Source organism: Gopherus flavomarginatus, chromosome 3 (genome assembly GCF_025201925.1).
Source record: "Gopherus flavomarginatus isolate rGopFla2 chromosome 3, rGopFla2.mat.asm, whole genome shotgun sequence".
Lineage (NCBI taxonomy): Eukaryota > Metazoa > Chordata > Testudines > Testudinidae > Gopherus > Gopherus flavomarginatus.
Genome location: NC_066619.1, coordinates 87,502,237 through 87,524,794, shown reverse-complemented (window position 1 = coordinate 87,524,794; position 22,558 = coordinate 87,502,237). Strand labels below are relative to the sequence as shown.

The following is a 22,558-nucleotide window of genomic DNA, read 5'->3' as shown; positions in this document are numbered from 1 at the left end:
GGTTTGCTGGAGGGGCCTTTTGGCAGGGAGGGTTCTCAATCCCTTTTTGTCTGAATCAACCTTTCCTTGCAGGGCTGAGCCCATAAGTAGCATTTTTTCCTCAAATAAATGTTACTCAGTGACACCAAAATAACTGAAATTCCCATTGACAGAAATTATCTGTGGGTGGAAATCATCCATGGCACAAAGGAAAAAATATGTTTCTTAATCATGACTTTATTGTACCATAGGGTCCTGCATGAGGCTGTACAAATATATCTGCATACTTCTCACTTCCCACAAAAAAAGGGAATGAAGGTTGATGATGGAGTGGGCCACAGACGACCTAGGTGAGGGGGTTATGGAATTCATTTTTACATTAACCTAGTGGCCCCTTTGGCTAGAGTGGTGGCCCTATAGCCCTTGAATAGCAGTCATAGAGGGTTCAGCCCTGGGTTAAATGTTGGATTTCACCCCCTCGGCTCACTCATCTTCACACTCGTAGGCCATTATTTTTCAAACTTTGTGGGAGTGAAGCTAATTTTCTCCTATGAGAAGACATAATAGTTTGGTACTGAATAGTCTTCCTGATTTACAAGGAAATTTTGACAAATGAATGACTAAATACCAGAATAGAGGATAGTTCTAAGACCCTCTCAAGTTTGTGACAAATACGTATAACATGCTACGTACAATATAAATCTAATTAAGGTTGACGGTACCAATTTAATTTAAGGGTGAAAAACATTACAGGGATGTTGCAGTTATTCCCAAAACAGGCATTATTAACCTAGGAAATACAAAGTTAACGATTAATTTAAAAGAAATTCAAACATGTTAAGACATGGAAATGCACGATTAAGAAACCTAAATAACCTTAACTCTGCTCAGTAGTGTACTGTGAGAAAAAATGCGGGAAAAAAAGTTATCTATAAAAATCGATTTGATTTAATCTGGGACTGCAAACACTATGAGACCTTAACCATAATCCTTTGGTTACTGCATGTCAATATTACAAGGCAGAGCCAAGGTTAATGAAGTGACTGAACTGTGCCTGTCCATGCTATACAAAGTGTTTGATAAAATATGGAAAACACACTGTAAAAGAAATAAATATTTTGTATGGCTAGCTGAGGCCTGGTCCAAACCCCAGTCAAATCAACGAGTCTTTCTATTAATCTTAAAAGTACTGTAGTTGGATCAGGTCCTAAAGCCATAAGCAGAAGTATCTATTTTATTTTCTAGAATTTTTGGTTGAGAAGTCCTCAGATCTGATTACTATTCATTGAACCTGGTACCAATAATACTAACCTCATACTTTTTTCATACCTTTACCATGTATACAAGTATCCATTCATTTCAGGACACTACATATACTTTCAGGACATTTCTAATACAATTCTAATGTCATTTCAGGACATTTCTTGGCTCTCTCAAACATTAATAACAAAAGCAAAAGCACCATCAACCTTCTATATTCAACGTTGTTAACCAAAAGTGTTCCAGAATTTGCCCCAAAACTGCAGACTTTAGCACTACTATTTAAGCAGACAACCTTTGATCAATTGTTGTTTTAGTGGTTTTAAGGAAATGACTTGCGTGGACAATACATCATTAATCATCTGCCGTATTGGGTAGAGGATGTCATCATTTCAGTTGTTCTATATGTGACTGCAGATTCTGTTGTTATAAATCCCTTACACTTCGTGGGAAGATTTGGTAGTTTTATTCCACTAAATTTTGTACTTTGTATGTTCAGGCTCTTAAGGAGCAAAAGAAACATATTCAGAATTTAACCAGAGAAGACAAATGATGGACTCTCTTTTTTCTGTTCAAGTCACTAATTGAAATTGAATCACTGAATGATATAGCAGAAAAACCATTTTCAGGACCCAAGAGAAGTTCCTTCATCTCTCCTCTTCCAAATTAAAAAAAAAATACCATCAGAAAACTCTCACAGGATAGAGTCTCATAGGATAGCTATTTAAAAGAATGTCACTGTCATATATTTGTTCCAGCACCATTTGTGGAAACTGAAATTCTACTGAGAGTATTTTGTCCCCAGACTCACATTATCAGACTTGCTTGACTTCTCTGAAGCTTATCCTTCTGAAGAGAAAAAATTGTTAGGCTTTCTAGCAGCTCAGTTCAAAAGTTCTGAGAAGTCTGCAAGAGCCAGGAACAAAACCTGGATTTGCTGACTCCAAATCCATAGTACTCAATTTCAAGGTTTTCTATTGACAATACAATAATAAGTCTCAAAATAAATTGAGACTTACACAAGATAAGTGCCATTTTATTTCATGTTGAGTGATTAAATTGCGTACGATTCTCCCATTGCAGAACCTTTAATAAAAACAGATTTTCTTAAAAAGTGCTTAAACAAGAACTATATGTGATTTTCCTGAAAAGGCAGTAAGGAAGATCAGCAGAAATTGTAAGGAGAAGCAAGAAAAACAATACTCTGATCAACATTAACTATATTTTTAACATTTTCATGTGGATTTTATTTTCCAACTTTTTTGAAACACTGAAAATCAGTGCAATTGGCACTCAATCCATGAGTGCCTTGCACTGAATGGTAAACCAAAATGAAACCTGCCTTGTGATACAGCAGGCATTCAAGCCATGCAATTCTCCATTTTCTCAAGCATAAAGGCAAGGCAAAAGCTGTGCTGCTGAGATTTATTTAACAAAGGGTTTCCTCACTTTGAACATGCTCCATTGACAAAAGTGAATCATTTTAAAAGCCAAAAAGCCATAAAAATGCTCTTTCCTTGAATATATGCTGTATGCCCTAAGGTATCCAAGTAGGTATCCATACTTGCATTAAGCAGCTTAGTAAACTGTTCTTAAAATGCTGTGCATCAACAGAGTATTCATATATTTATATAAACTGTCACTACAAAAGCTAATGTAATAAGTAGATAAGAGTTACTGATATTTTAAAACATCATTTTGACTTTTGCACTTAGCACCTAACACTTTGTAGTAAAACAGAGCTTCTTTTAATTTGATACCGTTTTCCTTGTGCACGCAAAAGTTCCAATGACTTCACTTTAGCATTGAAAGATCCAAAGTTAATTTAAAAATGGCTCCAGTGAAGCCTTTATAGTCCCTATTACCTCCAATAATTGCAGAGTCACTTCGTATTGCATTAGCTAAGGGTTCTCCCTCATCTATTGGTCCAGAATGATCTGCAACAGAAAAAAAAGGAAAATGACAGACAAGTAGAAAGGAGGATTCTCAAGATACATATATATGGTTATGGTTCACACACAGTATGGAACTGTGAAGTTAGTGTGGGTCTACATGGTTCTAAAGCTCAATGTTGTAAATCACACCATGTGGAGGTGAACAGGAAAGTGAAAACATTAAGAGGAAATGACAGAGGCTAGAAAAATGGAAGAGAAGAAGAAACAGAACAGAGCACATTTTCAATCTACCCCTGTCATTTATACCCATATAAAAAAGACAGAAACTAATGAAGTTCTGAGAACTCTTCTTGTGTTTTAGAGGGTAAAACAAGTGATAGCCATACACTACCTGCAAATGAATGGGTTGTTTCACTTGATGTTGAGTCAGCTCCACTTGAAGTACCGCAGTTAGATGCAGTGAAGCGTCCCTTTACAATGACTGGTGCTGAGCTGGTATGGTGCAATGCAGCCTTCAAAGGAGCAAAGTGGTTGAATTGCACTGAAGAGAGACATCCAATAAACCCCTGAGAGTTTGCCTTCATTGTGTCCTGATCTATATCATTACTTTCTGTCAATCAAAAGAGAAAAAACACAATCATATTACAAATGTACAAAATAAAGTGAAAGGAGAATAATTAAATAATGAACCTGAATTCCTCTGACTATATTTATGCTACAACAACAGATGTAGTTTTGCTGAATTCCTTTCTTGTCTGTATTTAATGAAAAGACAACCAGATACATTCAACTTTTTTTTTTTTTATGGATGACAGTTGCTAGTCTTCTAGGGACATGCAGTTAACTCACTATAGTAAGTTGCAAAGCAAAAAGATTCAAATGCAACTAATATATTTAAATTAAAATGTATCCCTCTTTCATTCTGCAAAGAAATAAAGTACATTCATGAAAAATACATATTATACTATGCTATTACTCATAAATATGTACATTATTGGATCATATTATTTCTACAGATTCACTGTTCCTTTCCACCACTGGCATATCTGTCAAACAAAAAAACATTTGCAGACCTCAGATACTGGGAACTCATACAGATGCCTTGCTTGTGAAATGTTAAAAATGAAAATTGGTCCAATCTAGTGTACCTGTTAAACATGATACCTGTCCTTCTTCACTAAAGGGAAAAAAAAACAAACTACTAACTGTCTCTTGGGTTACCTTCATAAAAAGTATTGCCCTTTCAAAGCCCTTTGTCTACTCACCACCCAGCATTCCACTCTGGAATGTGGATAGAACTCATCTGTGCTGGCAAATTTAATTGAAAGAATGAATTCTGGGTAACACATAATATTAACTGCCCCAAAGATATGCTTACAGAAAATAAGTTTCTGAGCTCTGTCCAAGTTAAATCATACAGTCACAGTCTCTACATTACCAAATACACCTCTAACCCGATATAACGTGACCCAATAAAACACAAATTCGGATATAATGCGGTAAAGCAGTGCTCCATGGAGGCGGGGCTGCACACTTCGGTGGATCAAAGCAAGTTCAATATAACGTCGTTTCACCTATAATGCGGTAAGATATTTTGCCTCCCGAGGACAGTGTTATATCGAGGTAGAAGTGTATTACAAAGTTGATAGTATATATGCTCAGTCTAAGCACAGAAATTAGCTCATAACCTTTACAGTGCTGAAAGGTGTTACCATTATATCAGTAAATACTTGTACATTAGTTTGTTGCTATGTGGTGAATGGGATGACCAACTCAGTCTTACCTTGTGAAATGAAAACCTGGATAGGAGTTGGCAAAATATAAAACTTAACACCTTCATCAGACACTTTCTGCTTAATTCAAAAGAAATTTTTTTAACAAACATTACTGGGACATTGCTTGCTCATTTCAAATGACAGATTCTATAAAAGTGTGATAAAATTAACCACCTCCAGTAGAGACTTATCTAAAGAACATGGTGGTTAAATGGCCAGTAGCTGGTCTACACTAGTGTTCCCACCATACTAACATTGGAGCTGCATTGCTGGAACGGCAAATGATGGGAAACAGCCAGAAGTCATCCCTAGAGCTGCTAAAATGGGTGAATTTGCCTCACTGCTATGTGCTCTTTAATAGGTTTGGAGCGGTGTCAGCACAGCACCATCAGAATCGTGGGAATATACCCTTACCAATGAAGTTGAGCAGCTCGAGAGAAGAATCATACAGAGAAGCCCTTTAAGCTGGAGAGGGGACGACGATTGTCCCAAGATGCGTATGAAGGAGAAACCCTTTGTCTAACTGTGAGTAAGATGGAAAAACTGAGCAGGATAGAATACCTGGCATCCTTTGCCATTATAAATCATTTGGTGCTAAGCAGCCAATGTGCTTTTCTAAATAGAAATAGATTTGGATATTTAATAATCCTTGTGTGTGAATTTCACTCATTTACCCTCCTAAACAAAATAACGTATCTGAAGTCTAGACTTTTCTGACCATTTGTAGTAATGGCATGTTGTTGAAAATAATGTGTTGCGGGGGAAGGGGGGAAATTAGTTTTGTGGTACACTGTAGCTCTGCATTTTCATGTAGGTATTTTATACCAGCATTTCAGCTCATTTGCTAAATGTATTTTGAGATTATTCATAAAATAAAGATAAAGTTATCCCACCTACACTACCTCCTTCTACAAAGAGCTTGTTTTGAATTCTGCTTCATCTATCTGTCCTAAATAGAGTGCAGAAGGCCAGCAGACACACAGATCTTAAGAGAACACTTTAAAAAAGGAACTAGGGCAAACAAGAGACTTCTGTTTGACCTCTCTCCTGGACAATATCCAACTATGATGATGATAATCAAGGTTGCAAATTCCTGTCAAGTGTAATTTTATGTTGAATTATTTTATTTGCTTGACTTTTTACAGTCTGTCTAGACTTTCATGACTGTCACTTAGCAAAACAGAAACACTATTCATTTTTGACATTCAGAGCTACATTTAAATGGTGCATTAAAAACACACTTGCAGGGCCAGCTCTAGGCACCAGCGCTCCAAGCAAGTACTTGGGGCGGCACTTTCCAAGAGGCAGCACTCTGGCTGCCTTTTTTTTTTTCTTGGGGTGCAAAAAGTCAGGAGCCAGCCCTGAGCGGAAGTGAGCTGCGGTGGTGGGGGGCACGGGCAGGGCCACAGGAAGTAACCCTGGGGGGGGAGGAGGCAGAGGAACCGCTACCCCCCCAGCTCATCTCTGCTCCACTGCTGCCTGCTACCCGAGCGCACCGCCGCTCCACTTCTCCCCCCTCCCTCCCACACTTGTCGCACAAATTAGCTGTTTTGTGGCAAGCCTGGGAGGGAGGGGAGAGAAGCGGAGTGGCGGCGATGCCGCGCTCAGGGGAGCACGTGGAGCAGAGGTGAGCTGCGGTGGTCAGGGCGGGCCGCAGGAAGTAATCCTGGGATGGGGGCAGAGGAACCACTCCCCCCTCGCCAGCTCACCTCCGCCTCCTCCCCCGAGCATGCGGCCGCTCTGCTTCTCCCCTCTCCCTCTCAGGTATAGGAGGAAAAATGCAGTGCGCCTGGGGGAGGAGGCAGGGCTGGGGATTTGGGGAAGGGGTTGGAATGGGGCGGGAAAGGGGCAGAGTACAGAAAATTTTTTTTGCTTGGGGCGGCAAAAAACTTGGAGCTGGCCCTGCACACTTGTACAAAATTCTGCATTTGTACATAGTTTTGTGGGCACAATGGCTACATGCACATTTTTGCTAACACAACTATTATATCCTCATATGAAAGTGTGGTCTAAACAGTCAGCATTGATCCGCTAGCATGAGTGGATATATTTCTGTGTCTGCTGGGGTTACCTCTGGCTGCATGTCTGTAACACAGATATTTTCATTTACACTGTGAAATTTTGAAAACATTGAAACAACAGAATATATAGAATAACTAATATAAAGTTCTGGTGAAATCATTTAAATACAAGAATGTAGTGTTACTAAATATTGCGAAGTGGGTGGAGTATACTGGCCAACTATTCTGCTGGAACAGAAGTATTAGAAAGTTTAAAATATTTGTATTATTTATTACTGATAAGTAATGCTCAATAAGGATGCTCAATTTGATATTCTTTCATTGCATAATCATTTTCTGTGTCTACGACAATTCCAGAGCCCTCTTTCTTATCTAGTTACAAGGGTAAAACATGTTTACTTCTGACAAAAATCATCAGTAGGGAAAACAGGAAACAATATGATATTTCATGAAATTTCTTACTGCTTTCATTAACAATCTAAATGCCAAAGCAAAGAGAGTAACAAATAGTTACATGGCTTTATTTCAAAAGTTGTTACTTCCCACCCTCATGCAAATACTAGAAATAATAAGATTAAATTAAAACATAGCAAATAAATATTCTGCCAATAGAATTTCCCTTAAACTGACTCATCTTGGCTAAATTCCTGAATAGTTAGGTTTACACCCGGTACTACAAGTTTGTAGAAACTTTTCTCGAGATAAGTATCCTGTATTGTTCATTTGTTGCATGTGTGCCTTTGCTGACTAAAATAAATAAAAAATCTGGTGAAATATCTCCCATGTGAACTCTTTGGACTACACCTACATGTACAATAAACGAAGGCAGCTATATAGCAGACTCAGAACATATTTTACCAGTGACTGGGAGATGCACAGTAAAATTGAGTACTACATACTCACTGCAGAGATGCATTGAATTCCAATTATGTGAAAATTGCAAATTTTTGCCACAATAGTTTTTTTTTTAAAAATCAGCCTTTAAATGCCATTCTACTGTGGTTTTAAATAGCAATGCAGGGCTGGTGGACAGAAGTAGGATTTTTTAAGCAACTATTGATTAGCAGCTGTTTCACTGCAACATTTGTATAGGTGAATACAAACACCATGGTTTTAACAGGCTGATTTTATTAAGAGCTTCAATCCTTCCCTTGCTCTTCTCTTTAATCTCTCACTCTCCTCTGGCTTTTTCCTGTTGCAATACAAGCATGCACTAGGCTATCTCATAAGAAACAAAATAAAAACACACCCTTGACTCCACTTGTTTCTGCGACTACCACCCCAACTCTCTTCTCCCTTTCATCTAAGATTATTGAATGCACTGTCTACAAATTCTCCATGGAGTTCCTGTCCTGCAGTTCATGCTGAGACCCTCACATTCCAACTTCTGACCCTTGTCTGTTATTGAAACTACTTTCACCGAAGTCTCTAATGACCTCATCCTAGCTAATGTTCAGAACCAGTACTTCAGCCTCATCCCTCTTGAACTGTCAGCTGCCTTTGACACCACTGTAAATGATCTTCGTGAAATCATATCAAATTTTGGCTTCCATGACTGTTCTTTCCTGGTTCTCCTGTTCCCTCTGTAATCACTCCTTTTCTGTGTCCCATGGAGAATCCTTCTCATGCACCCACCAGCTTTCTGCAGGGATTTCTTTGGTCCTCTTCTCTTCTCCCTCTATGCCTTTTCTCTGGGTAATCTCATCTGCAAACACAATTCAACTACCATCTCTGTGCTGACGAATTACAGATCTACCTCTCTGCTCCAGATCTGTCTCCTGTCCAAACCAAAATGTTGGCCTGCCTAATATCTCCTTGTGGATATCAACTGTCAGCTCAAGCTCAATGTGCCTAAAATAGAGCGCTCCTAATAGTTTCGCTCCTGGCACACCCACAGCCCTCCTTGCTACCTCCTTAATCACTGTGGACACCACCACCATCCTGGCTGTCACCAAGGCCCTTAACCTGGATGTCATCTTCATCTTGCACCTGCCACTATTTCCTCACATCCTGGCTACATCTAAATCTTGTTGCTTCTTTCTGAGTACCTTTCTAAGATACAGCCTTTCATATGCATTCACATGTATCCTCTAATCTCTCAATCTCACATCTTGATTCCTGCAATATCCTTCTCTCTGGTCTTAACATATGCAATCTTGCCTTGCTCAGATCCATTCAGAATACTGCTGCAAAGTTCATTTTCCTAGCCTGTCCCTTGGGCACTACCACCCCTCTGTTTGCATCTCTCCAATAGCTCCTCTCTCTAGAAGCTATTTGTCTTCATTTTCAAGGACCGTTATGGTCTAGCCCCATTCTATCTCTCATCTCTCATTCAGATCTGAAAGATCAGCTCCAACCTATGATTGGTCCATGATATCAGCCTCCATCACCCACTTGGTAAATTTTCTAGCAAGCACCGTCGTGCTTTCTCCCATGCTGTCCCTTACATTTGGGAAGATCTCCCCATAAATGTTCACAAAACTAACTCATTATCCACTGTCAAAACCCTTCTCTAAAGTCTCCTTTGCTCTGATGCCTAAACCCCTACCCGCCGACAACACTTAGGGTGCTGGTGTGCTGAGCCTACACACTATCATGCTAATGAATACTGTCTCATCGTACTTCCCCATCAGTCTGTCTGTATCCATCTGTTGTATCTTGTCTTGTACTTAGACTATAAACTCTTTGGGGCAGGGACTGTGTTTTTTGTTCTATATTGGTACAGTGCTTAGCACAACGGTGATTCAAAGCCACTAGAAAATGGAGGAATTCCCCATCTCTGGTCCTGCACCAAATGCATGTTGGCTGAATGATAAAATCTGTCCCATAATTTCAAAATTTGATCAAAATAGATTGTTACTTCCACTAGAATTTATGTCTCACGCTTTAACATCAAACTGATTTCTGCAAATAAATGATCAACTCCTGAATATGAGGTTTTATAATGGAAAAGCTGTCAAATCTTTAATTCTTGTACCTCAATGGTGGCATTATGATACTATCATTACTTTGCAACTGAAGTGTATGTTTGACACTGGGAAATTACTACTTTTCAAAGACTTAGGTAATGATTCAGATGTGATGATTATTCGTCCTGTCGCTGTTTTTAAAGCAGAATCTATTTCCTGCATTTTTATCTCCTACTGTATACTTCTGCTAATGCTGTCTTCTACACAGACGATACTTTCAGAGTGCTCATGCCGCTTTTGTGCTTGTTGCCCAAAAGCATTCCTGCATGTTGAGTTTTACTGCTCTAAGATAATAATAATACAGTACAGGAAAAAGGTTCGGTGTGTCTCCAGGAAGGTGTCCTGTGCAGCGATGTTACATTCACCTTACACAGAAAGCATGCTCCCAAAATTACACATTTCAGCTGGTATTGTTTATATGATGATTTTACAAGTTACACATCTCTTTACATGTCTCTAAAATCAAACCCCTCAATTGTCTCAGTTCCCGGAACTTGTCCTGTTCCTTCCCTTACTTAGTTTTGGATACTAGCATTCCAGGTATTGGTCCATGAAGACTTCAGTTGTGTACTAAGATAGAGAATGAACATATCTTGATTTTGAGATGTTTCCTGTATGCCAAAGCTTACTTCAGCTAATGCAAGGTGTTATGGGATATTGACAACAGCAGAACAGGAATATAGTACATTTGGCCTATAAAACTATTATATTATTTGTGCTTAATGGTGCAGATAATGATATTATTAATATGATGTATGCACTTGCCAGCATATATTGGTCAACACTAATTATCACTATGGGTATTAGTATGCTTAGATTAATTATCTTCTACACAAGATTATTAAATTAATCACATAAGTGATGTCAAAATCAAATAATTCTGAATGAAGGCATCCACAAATACTATTGTTAGTCTATGTGGTTTTATGTAAGGATTATCCTGAACAATCTATCTTTAAAAAAATATACAACAGCAACCACCTTAATTCTGTCTCTCTATATCAACACATTACAGTGCAGGATTTATGGCCAACCTGAAGCTAGTATAAAATCAGTTTAGTCCAACAGAATCTATACAGTCCAAAATTAAACCTAGGGGAGGGCAGAGAACTAATAGTGTTATCAAATTAAGACCTCATTTATCCCAAGAGGATGCGGGGAACTAACTGCAGCTTTCACAATGCCTTTAATGTATGTAAAGCTTTTAGCTATGATAACCTGTGAATACATGTCTGTAGACAAATAATTATTTCCAAGCTTACCACACCAGTCCAATGGCAGAATGGACATTTTGACATCCAGGCTCTACCTCTCAGTGGAAGTTATTGTTTGTGTTCCATCTTCATTCTCAGTTAGTATTTCTGGATCTATTACTATTCCAGAAATACTTATTTACCAAAGCTGTGGTGTTATTCCCAGATGTACTGTACCACAAGGAGCACATTAGACACTAGGCAGTAAAATACCGTTAAACTAAGCCTTGTAAAACTGTGTTAAGAATCACTTTTTAAAACTTCTGTTTATGGGGAGGTAATGTGTAAAACACAGAAAGTGTTCCTATACCAACAGAAGGAATATAAAGTAAATATATCCCATATACTATTCGTGGGGGAATTCTGCACCACAGTGTGTGCGCAGAATTCATGTCCTAAGCAGATTTCTTTGCTTCCTCATCATTTTCTGCAGGGAAGCAAAGGCAAGCTGCAAGAGTGGTCATGCACCCTTCCCCAGCAGTGCGGGCACGTCATTTCCAGTCCAGAGAAGTCAGCAGAGAGGCAAATCATGGAGGTGGGAAGGTCTGGAGGTGCCCATGGGTATAGATGGGGGAGAAGGCAAACAGAGGCATGGGGGAACATGTGAGGTCATGTATCTCTACCCCCTTATTCTGCGAGTGCAGAGCTGCCCGAGTGGGGAGGGTGCTGCTGGGCTCACTGACTTGGCAGCTGCACATTGCCTCCTGAGTCCTAGTGCCAATCTTGCACCCCTTCTATGTGTGCTGGGCACCATCCTGTTTTCTGTACAAGGGTGAGTGCCCGCATGCGGCAGGGCAAAAGGAGCGGGGGTGGGAAGTGGGGAAGAGACAGTGGAGAATGATGGGGGATGTGGGAGTGAGGGGAGAGGGATAGCGGCAGGGAACAGTGGGGAGTGGAAGGGGAGGAGATGAGGCAGTGGGATGGGATGAGGAAGAAAATGGGGTAGAGGAATGGGGAGAGTGGGAGTCAGGTTGTGGAATCCCCTCAGCAGCTAGAGCTCCCCCATTAAGCAGGCCCATTGAAACCCCACTCTCATGAGCCCCCCCCCCCCCCCGCCTGCACCTGTACTACCCTACTGATCCCCCCACACCCATACCCTACATGCTGAGCCCCAACTACTTCCACCTGGACCCTCCTGTAGAGTCCCATTACCCCTGCACCCAGAACCCCCAAATGAGCCCCTGTGCATCCAGATCCCCAATGAGCTGCCTGCACACAGACTGCCCCACATACAACCTCAGGTTGCCAACCCTCCAAGATTGTCCTGGAGTCTCCAGGAATTAAAGATTGATCTTTAATCAAAGATTATGTCATGTGATGAAATCTCCAAGAATTTGTCCAACCAAAGTTGGCAACCCTAAGAGAATCCTCTCACCCCACACCTGGATCCCCTGCCCCCCACACTAAGCTCCTCCACACTTGGATCCTGCTGGGTTACCTACCTACTCATCCCTGCTACACCTGGAACTTAGGACCGGGTCCAGGGTCTTTTTAGGGCAGGCCCAGACCTTTTGCTGTGTCAGAGTCGCGTGCAGCCTCACTGCTGAGTCCCTGTTCCAGGGGAGGGTGATCTCCCACCTCTATGCAGCCAGTGGCCTGTGCTCTCCACTGCCATGCTGGAGCCTCCACATTGATTTTTTGACAAATAAAATTGGTAAAATTTTAAAATATTGTGTGCAGAAATTTTATTTTTATGTGTATTTTATTTATTTATTTATTTATTTAGGCGCAGAATTCCCTCAGGAGTAATATAGCAATCTGAGGTGAAAACTCAATTCCTCATCTGTTGAAAGTCACAAGTTTCTAGATTTAGGATCAGCCACACTTGCATCCCACACAATCAAATTTTAAGCAAATAGATATACTTCAACATTAATTTCTAAAAAAATGAGCTTTTAAATATGGGAGGTTGGATATTTTGAGTTAATCACAAAACAGTGAAAAAGGTCAAAGTGGTGTTATTTACTAAACAGTTCTGTTTCCAAATTGTGTCAAAAATTGCTGGAAGAGCAAGACATATACAAAACTAAACATCTCATGATAACGAGATATAACAACATTCAGTATTCTAACTGCTTTACTATCAAAGGAAATAACATTCCCTTCAAATTCTTCCCACTCCCACCCCTTGCTCTGTCAATCTGGTCTTATAACAAATAATATTATAAAAAGATTGTCTTTGAGAATGGTTATGATCCTTCCTAGCTTCTTTAATTAAACTGACAGGGATAATAAAAATGGCAACAGGGGTTAGGTAAATTCCATCTAGAACTTTTATTACAGAGAGAAATAACAGGCAGCTATTGACAAGTCACTACTGGATGAATGACTTGGTTACTCTCCATAACTTAATCAATTAAAAAAAAAACACTGGACATTTTAGCTTACAACACCTTAACCCTAGCTGCATTGTTCAAAATCAAATTGAAGGAACAGTCTCTGACACATCAACTAATTACTGATTAATCCTGGGTTTATACATATGATTTGATCGTGATTTCGTTTTCCAAGAGTGTAAGAAAAATGCCATGTTTCATTATGCTTGATTGCAAAATGAGAGAGATTTAAGTGTGAAATTATTTTTAATGGAATCCACTTGCTCATCTCGCAGGAAGCACTTACCCATGATTATATGTGCACTTTGACAAGACTGAAGTTTCTATCTTGATCGCCACTCACTGCGTAATTAAATCTAAGACAATGAATGTCTCTCAATAAGATTAGGGCTATTATTTTTTATGTGGCATGATGACATTTTGATCCATGTTTCAGAAAAAAATGTGTGGTGTTCTACTTACCTAAAATCTTGCCAAGAACAAGGGATTTGATTGCATTGAATTCTGTACCTGAAGACAGAACGAACTGCATCCTTTCGTTCTGGTTAATCTGAAAAATTGTTCAGCGAGAAACAGAAGTCACATAATGGAAGAGAATTCAATTGTAATGTGTAGGTAGGGGAGAGGATGAGAGAAGGTGAAAGAAAAAGACGAGAAAAGAACAACTTGTCATTTGTACCGCAAAGGTTAGGATAGCAATACTAAAAAGTGAATCAGCCACTAAAAGGCAGATAATTTTATAAACAACATGGCATAACTTCTTCAGAACCCTATGATTGTGGCTGAGATACATTTAAACATCCCCACCCTAGTATACAATTCTCCTTTCTCTAAACCATTTAGATAAAGCCTGTGTATTCATCTATAGGCAGAATATAATTGGTAAGCCCTGTGAAGAGATGCAAAAGGCTTTTTAAAAAAAAAACACTCTCACTTATCTCAAAATGAAATTTTAAACATGAAACAATTAAATGTTATGCAGTGAATGCTGTGCTCCCAGAGCCATTACATAAATTGCTTGCCTTGACATGCTGGTGACAGTGCATAACTGCATCATCCAGTTCTTATCCAAATATATTATTTGATTTGTAACATTCAGAATAATCAATATTTATTTTACAATAGGCCCTTTTTCCAATGCCAGTTTCTATAAATATGAATTGTGTTAGCTAATCTTCCAATTTCTCTAAAAATCATGAATCAATGTAGATACAAACACATTTTCCTAGCAAGTTTTCCCCTAGTCCAAAAGCAAGTGCTGAGCAATAGCTGTTGAAGAAAATAAGGGCTTTGGCCGCTCATCTTTGAAAACCAGACCAAATACTTTATTTTAAATTATTGTTAAATTGCTACAGTGCACTAATACTGCTCTCTTGTACCCTCATTAAAATAAACAAAACCACTGACAACTTTTATCTGTTGGGGTAATTAGTAGAGTGTTCCACATTCACACAATCTAGGTTGAACTAGAAAATATTTCATTGCCTACTGAAATGAAATGAGAAGGTGGAAGTGACCTTTTAAAACAGACAAGGTGAATGTCAAGGGGATCTTTTTGCCTAGACTCTCACTTTTAAAGCAAGAGTCTATTGTGTTTTGCTTTATTTCCTTGAGGTATTAAAATACAATTTATGTTGGGGGGACTCCTTTTATTGAATTTATTTATATCATTTTGCTTTGGGTCTTGTTCCATTTGATGACAACCCACTTTTCCCTTAACTGCATTACCTCTAGATAGAGCATTTCCTCCTCCCTGTTAATCTTGACATGATGAAGCAGCCCGTCAGCCATGCTTTGGAAATTGATGCTAAAGACATCCGGATCTTGATGGCTATCTAGCTTGTACCTAATCTGTAAACTTCCTGAAGGGATGGAGTAAGATATTTTAGTTTCAGAACTAAAGTATGTACAAAACAGCTAGTGTAGATCATATATACAATACTTTCTCTTTTGAGACATACATAATATGAAAAGTTGTACAAATGTCTGATTAACTTAAAGGAACATCTTAAATAACAGACACAAAAACAAACATGAAATGAATGAAAGAAATAGAAACAATGACTGGAAACCATGGTTGATCTGGATTACAAAATTAAGATATGCCAGTTCACAGCAAATTTCCACTATGTAGCCTCATAAAAGAGTTAATGTTGCAGTTCTTATCAACAGTGGTGCCCCAAATATAAGCCATAATACAGAAGAGGGCAAACTACAGCCTGCAAAATGGATCCGACCCATCAGGACATTCATTCAGGCCCACAGGATTGTCAGCTCTGTGGCGCAGCGGGGCTAAGGCAGGCTCTCCTGCACCATGTCCCTGCAGCCCCTGGGGAATGGGGGGACAGAGGGCTCCATGTGCTGCCCTCGCCTGCAGGCACCACCCCCCACTGCTCCCATTGTCTGGGAACGGGGAACCGCAGCCAATGGGAGCTTCAGGGGTGTTACCTGCAGGTGAGGGCAGCATGCAGCAGAGCCACCTGCCCGCCCCCCAGTAGCCACTGCCGTACAAGCTGGCCACTTCCGGGAGTGACGTAGGGCCAGGGCAGGCAGGGAGCCTGCCTTAGCCCTTCTGCGTGCCACTGCCACCCCGGAGCCGCTCAAGGTAAGTGGTGCCGGGCCAGAACTCTGCACTTTGAAACCCTCCTGCACCCCAACCCACTGCCCTGAGCCTGCTCCCACACTCCACAGCCCCTCCTGCACCCCAAGCTCCTGCCCTGAGCCCCCAAACCCCTGCCCATAGCCCCCTGCCGCACCCCACACCAACCCCCTGCCCTGAGCCTCCTCATGCACCCCGCCTAGAATCTTGCCCTGAGCCCCTTCCTGCACACCGCTCGCCCTCACAGCCTGCACCCCAACCCCTTGCCCCAGTCCTACATTCAGGGCCCTGCATACAATTTCCCTACCCAGATGTGGCCGTCAGGCCAAAATGTTTGCCCACCCTTGCCATAATATCTAACACTGTTCCTGAACCAATAACTGCTTTACAACCTCTAAAACTCATAGTGATTGATCATTTGGTAGGACTGGGAATAAAATCATGATATTCTCCTACACTGGTAAGTGTAATAGCTCTGTTCCTGTTTATCAAATGTTCTGAGCACAGTGGCCACCAGTTCATGGTTTTAAGAAGTGACAGAACTTAGGAACTTATGCTTCGGAACACAGACCTACACATCATTTGAGCTGGAGAACCTCTATTAGCTGTAGCAGTGGGGCTTTTTATCCAACAGAAAGCAATACAAGTCCCAAACACCTGAGCAGGCCTAATTTTTCTGTTCACTGAAGGGCAGTGGTATAACATTAGCCAATGTACTGTGTAAGGCAGATAAAATACTTAGAATCAGGAAAAGTAGAGCAAAGATTTAAAAACAAGAATACTGGACAAAATTAACTGCTGGCCTAAATGGGCACAGCTCAATTGATTTCAACTAATTTATGTCCATTTTGGCTAAAAGTGTATTTGGCCAACTGTATTAGCTTGAAAAATGCTTTGGGTCTAGCATGGCATAATATACAATTAAAATAAATAAACTGTAATATTGTTTATCATAAAACTACATATGTTTGTCATTTCTGTGCTTTGGAAGAATGTTATAGTAAACATCTGTCAAGCTTAACCAGACAGTTTATTTCAAAATAAACTAAGAATTTAATTTAGGATATTGTTATATATATTACCAAAGGGTTTCCAGCATTAACCAAACAAATACTTATTTCCTACATGGATTAAACAAATATTGCAGGAATAAATCAATTTAATCGGGTATTGCTGCAATAATTTTTTCATGTGGAAAGCATTTATTTTTTGGCCTTGCTGAAAAATAAATCTTGCACCTAAAGAAAGTGACAATGGAACAAACATGCTTTGGCTGGGATTTGGGTCTGAGAATCAGCAGAAATTCAGAGTTGTTCATTCGGTTTTGTTGCTGTTGAGCACTCACCGTTTTTGGCAAGAATAACTGAGAGGTACTCCTTGTAGAAGGAGCTCACATAAAGCAGTAAGCTTGGAGTCCGTGTTGTCCGAAAGGTAAATGAGATTACCTCCCTGATCAGAGTCATGTCAGCGTAGAAAGAAGAAGCATGAGAACTGGAATTTTTAGCTAAGGTGTAATATTCTTGAAAATTGTAGACCACTGAGGTGCCAGCTCCAAAATAGGCAGAAATCTCTGAAACGACATGTAATTTAGTTTTGTCAACATCCTACAACCAAATATTAAGGTTTTTCTTTTTTACAGAAAGGATTTTTAAAATATTCATAACTACTATGATTAAACTGGAAAAGAAATAACAGTAGCACTGTTGATCAGCATGGTAGATAAGAATATGGGCCAGGATTGCCCTCTCTGCAACCAATCCACACATGAGGGGACCCTCTACACACAGATTGCCCCTTCCTTGTGAAAGTGTATGTGTTCAATCATTTCTGCTGTACTATCCTGCCCTCCTTCAGACCCTGTGTAGGATGCTCTCTGATTTAGGATTTGATGTTGGAGGAGGGGGCACAGTGAATAGGATGGGGCACAGAATGTCCCCCTTAAATCCCTGTAGAAATTACCTGGTACAGATTGGAGCTATCTTCTCTTTTCCACATAGCCCTCAGACCTCAGAGACATTTTGGAAAGTACCATGACCCATAGCAGTAAAGTGACCTGGTCCACGGTACTTTTGATATAGTCAGGAGATGAAGAAAGCCTATTACTGTAGGTCATCCAGTGCTTTCAGCTGCAGCACAGAATTAGTCTTACGGTATACAGGCTAATGTAACCTTGTCTAGTTTAAAACATCTCAGTCAGTGAGGTTTCAAATCCTAAACAGGATAAAGAGCCTTATCTTGCGAACCTAACTACTGTTGTCTACTTCCAGGGACTTTGCGGGACTGGATCTCAGATGTCTTTCTTTGTCATAAATATTTAAAATGGATTTTGCTAAAAAGTTCATATTTCCTTCTACAGTGTATTATTTCTCCAATCTAAGAACTTAGTAATAGTTAGGTGCCATATTTTGGGAAGTTATTTAAAAAATAGAAATAAATGAAACATCAGGTGAAATAATGCAATAGGAATTTCAGGTTTACAAATTTTACTATTAAGAAATGAATTTACCACATATTGAAGGTTTTATGTAAAAGCAGATAATTTCTCAAAAATGGGTTTTATCCACTGCCTTTGCAGTTATATGTGACTCCCTTACTGCAAGGTGTGTTTGTGAGGATGCATTGGCTCCCAAATAATAGGAGTGGCAGGAGCACACAGAGCTCCATTTCTGCCTCTTTGGCCTAACCCTGTTAATGTGAGTGTGATCACTGATAATGATGGGAGTTGAGGTCACTCAGCACTTTGCAGGAGTCACTCATCACCTTGTGGGAACAGGTCCTTCATTTTTAGCTGCCTAACAGGATTATTAAAAAATAACAGAAGTATTATTTGGATTATTTTATTACTGAAAATTTAAACCTGTGGCCTTCTAATTGACCATCAGTGCACACAATGAATGGAAAATGCTAACAATTGTGGGCCCATTCATATTCCCTGGATCTACATGCAGTGGGAGCCATTTAGCTCTCTCCTTCTGGAAAACAACATAATTAGATCTTCCCCTTCTTCCCACTCATAATTAACCCCCCTTCTGAAATTTGGATTTGAAGGACAGAAATTAAGTAATTTGTTGACTGACTTTAAAAATACATCCCTTAACTACAATCTTACAAAAGGAAACCTGAAACACTGAAAAATGTGACGGCGTCTTTTAACACACAACTCCCCCAGCCCCACCTAGAATAAAATGCCCACATGCCCTAGTTTCGTCATTTACCAAGATTAACTGGCTTAACTATTTAGACTTCCTTTTGAAGTTCTCTGGTTCATTATCTGGAAGGTGCAGACAAACAGTTTTCTAAGCCCTCTTCACATTAGCAAAAGGCATTACCACAGCTAGCAGTTGTAATTTTTGATTCCAACAGCAGAGATGCATGAAGCAGGGAAGGTTACTGATGCTCTCAAGTAATGTGAGTATCAGCTTTAAAAAGTACATACTGAATATAATCCTTTGGAGACCCATAAGTGAACTATTCACTGGCTCTGCAGAAATATAGCTGAAAGCATATTTTTCTACATTAAATAAAGGTGAATTAAAGAGACATTTTTGCAAATAGAAGTTTGAAGTGTATAGACACATCTCTTCAGATAGTGGTGTAGAGCTTGATCCAAATTGTATGAGTTGGAATAGTTTGCAAGGATTACTATTTTCAATTATTCATAATGCCAGAAGAGATCATTTTATAATCAATACTCAGTAGTTACATGCTTCCACATGTGACAGATTTACTATTTATGCTTGCCTTTCTTACAGAATGGCCCGTTGTAAGCAGAAGAAGCGCAGTCACAAGAGAATCCATTGTATTTCTCTCTACATTTTCCTCCATTGTGACACAGGTTACCATAGCTGCTACAATGTCCAGGACAACCTGGTTCAACTCCTGGAGTTATTTTTGCTCTCTCTTCCAGGTCCAGGGCTATTCCATTTAACTGCAAAGAACGAATACATCCCAGAAATCCTTTCTGCCTCGATGCTGTTCCACCTGAAATAAATCCATGTGAACTTTTTAAATTTAAAAGAATTGTAGAACTGATAAATGAAATTGTTTTCAATTGTTCACTTTATTAATGTAACTTCTGTTCACCATTCACTACACTTGCCTATACTGTAATTTCTGTTCCATATTGTAATTCAAACTCCATTTTAAAACACTCACTCCATTTTGTAAAAGCTTCCTCCAACCTTCATTTTTGCAAACCCTGCTGTAATCTTATTAGTTTAGTTTAGATGTGTGAATGAGGTATGTATGAATGATGGAATCAACCTCCAGCCCCAGCCTGTCCTGATGAGATAAAGTTCAAATACCAACGGCTGAAGACCTAGACAACAGCCCTAAACAAAGTAAGAAGCATCCACTCTAAAAAGAAAAGGACAACAGAACAACAGAAGGAAGATCAAAGCCAGGTTCAAGGCTGAAAGTCACTCCTGCAATTGATGGGTGATCAATCTAAACCCGAGGCAGCGTGACACAGCAAGACCTATAGACTTTGAATCCAAACTAAAAGCCTATAAAAAAGAAGGGTGAGATGGGTAACATTCTGCTGCCAACATGGAAGAACATCGGTGCCTGCCCAACAGAGATCCAGCTCAGCCTTGTGCCCAGCTTTCCTGGCCAGTTAGCTGCCACAAGCTACGAACCCAAGCTGCAAAATCAAGCCATGAACTTAAGCTATCTTCAGGACTGGTAACCATGCAGCAGCTGCAGAACACCTGATGAATGTGGGTGTGTGTGTGTGTGTGAGAATGTGTGTATGTGTGTGTGTATAGGTATTAGGTATTATAATGTGAATGTGTGTGTGTGTGTGTGTGTATAGGTAATAGGTATAATGTGTGTGTATAAGAATTAAGATATTAGTTATTAGTCATAAATTGTTATCATAATAAATGTGGCATCTTTGCCTTGTCCCCTTTAATAAGATCCTGCTGGTTTTTATTGGTCTAATATAATTGGTACAACAGAATGGATGTATAAGAGTGTCTATGTTTTACAGCCCCAAACATTCCATTATGGTCTATGCAAGTGCAAATATTTATAAGTATCTCTGAATGTATATCTTGGTTTTTGTTTTTGTCAAGTAATTACAACAAACTCTTGAAGCTTTTTATCAAAGGAAAAGATTTGGCACAACAAAAGATACCAAGCAAAGATACGTTGTATTAATTCACAGAAGAGGAATATGTGAGTGTTAGATTAAAAAAATAAAATCCACAACACCTCTATGTTAGGACAGGAAGTATAGTCCAGTGATTAGGGCCCCAGCCATGGACCTGACAGACCCAAATTTGATTCCCTGCTCTGCTGAAGACTTCCTGTGTGATTTTGAACAAGTCACTTAGATTCTCAGTGCCTCATTTCCCCAACTATAAAATAGGGGGAGTACTTCCTTACCTTGCAAAGGGGTTGTGGGTATGAATACATAAAAGACAGTGAGGTCCTCAGGTGTGGGGGTCACATACATACTATAGATAGATAGTTTACTCTTCTCTTCTTTAGATTTCTCTGTGTTCTGACTTTTCTATGTTTGTCTTTAAGACTGTAAACTCTTTGGAGCAGAGATGATCTTTATGTGGAACACTGAACACACTATGTGGAGCAAAGAGCCATAAAGGCATAGAATCTGGTCCCTGAGGAATTCTTCTAGTACAGAGGGCATGCAAAGGTGCTTTCCTTGGCGAAAGGAAGCTGGAGTGCCTCTGGCTATTCCTGGCTAACAGAATAGCCTCTTTGGAGCTGCAGGCAGCCAGGTGAAAGTAAGGATAGTTCTGAGGCTGCTCTAACTTGTGCTAGGAGCTGAAGTGGTTCCCAACCAGCCCTAGAATAGGAAAGGTAAAAAAGTACCTAAAACAGCTTCTCCCTCTACAGTCCAGATAGTTCAGTCAGAGGAGCTAGGTTACATCCATTACTTGGGCTTTCTGTCTATTTCCCATTATCATGACAGTCTTGCTTTTTAAGTGGAATATAACCACTATTTTAATGCCCAGTACTCTATTTTTTCCATATATGTAAATACCATTGACTTTAGTGAGCGTATCAAGTAAGGAGCACTATTAGAACCCAGCCCTTTGTTTCTATCAGTAGATCTATCTAAATATTTAGTTACTGCATGCCTTCATTCAGCAGTCTTTTATATCAACATAAATATTCAGTTGTCACTGCTGCCAGGATTTTAACAGATACATATAGTCTTTAGCATTCTCAGCTACAGCTGAAAAAAGAGAGAGATGGGGTTAAAAAAACACCCTAAAAGAAACTTGACCACTGTGGTTTTTAGTCCTTTGATCTTACCTACAAATCTTCCTTTGTGGTCTCATATTTGATTGCCATTGTTTCTGTATGGTATGTCTCCTGATAGCTAACATCTTATTCATTATGGTATTCAGACAGATGAGGCAATCTACAGTCCTTGTGAGAACAATACTTGCCCATTGTTAATAATTGCTGGTCTAACATGCATCTAGAATTAGCGTCCTT

The 22,558-nt window shown here is 39.6% G+C and overlaps 1 protein-coding gene across 1 annotated transcript in view; it reads right to left on the bottom strand.

The window, feature by feature from the left end:
- Positions 1 to 22,558, bottom strand: part of CNTNAP4 (contactin associated protein family member 4) — a 290,556-nt gene that overhangs the window by 5,091 nt on the left and 262,907 nt on the right. The window contains exons 18-23 of the mRNA XM_050946065.1: positions 19,829 to 20,068; positions 17,433 to 17,657; positions 15,217 to 15,350; positions 13,951 to 14,038; positions 3,526 to 3,744; positions 3,105 to 3,176 (exon numbers count right to left, since the gene is read on the bottom strand). Of these exons, the coding sequence (XP_050802022.1) occupies positions 3,105 to 3,176; positions 3,526 to 3,744; positions 13,951 to 14,038; positions 15,217 to 15,350; positions 17,433 to 17,657; positions 19,829 to 20,068 (978 nt within the window). The remainder of the gene's footprint in view (positions 1 to 3,104; positions 3,177 to 3,525; positions 3,745 to 13,950; positions 14,039 to 15,216; positions 15,351 to 17,432; positions 17,658 to 19,828; positions 20,069 to 22,558) is intronic.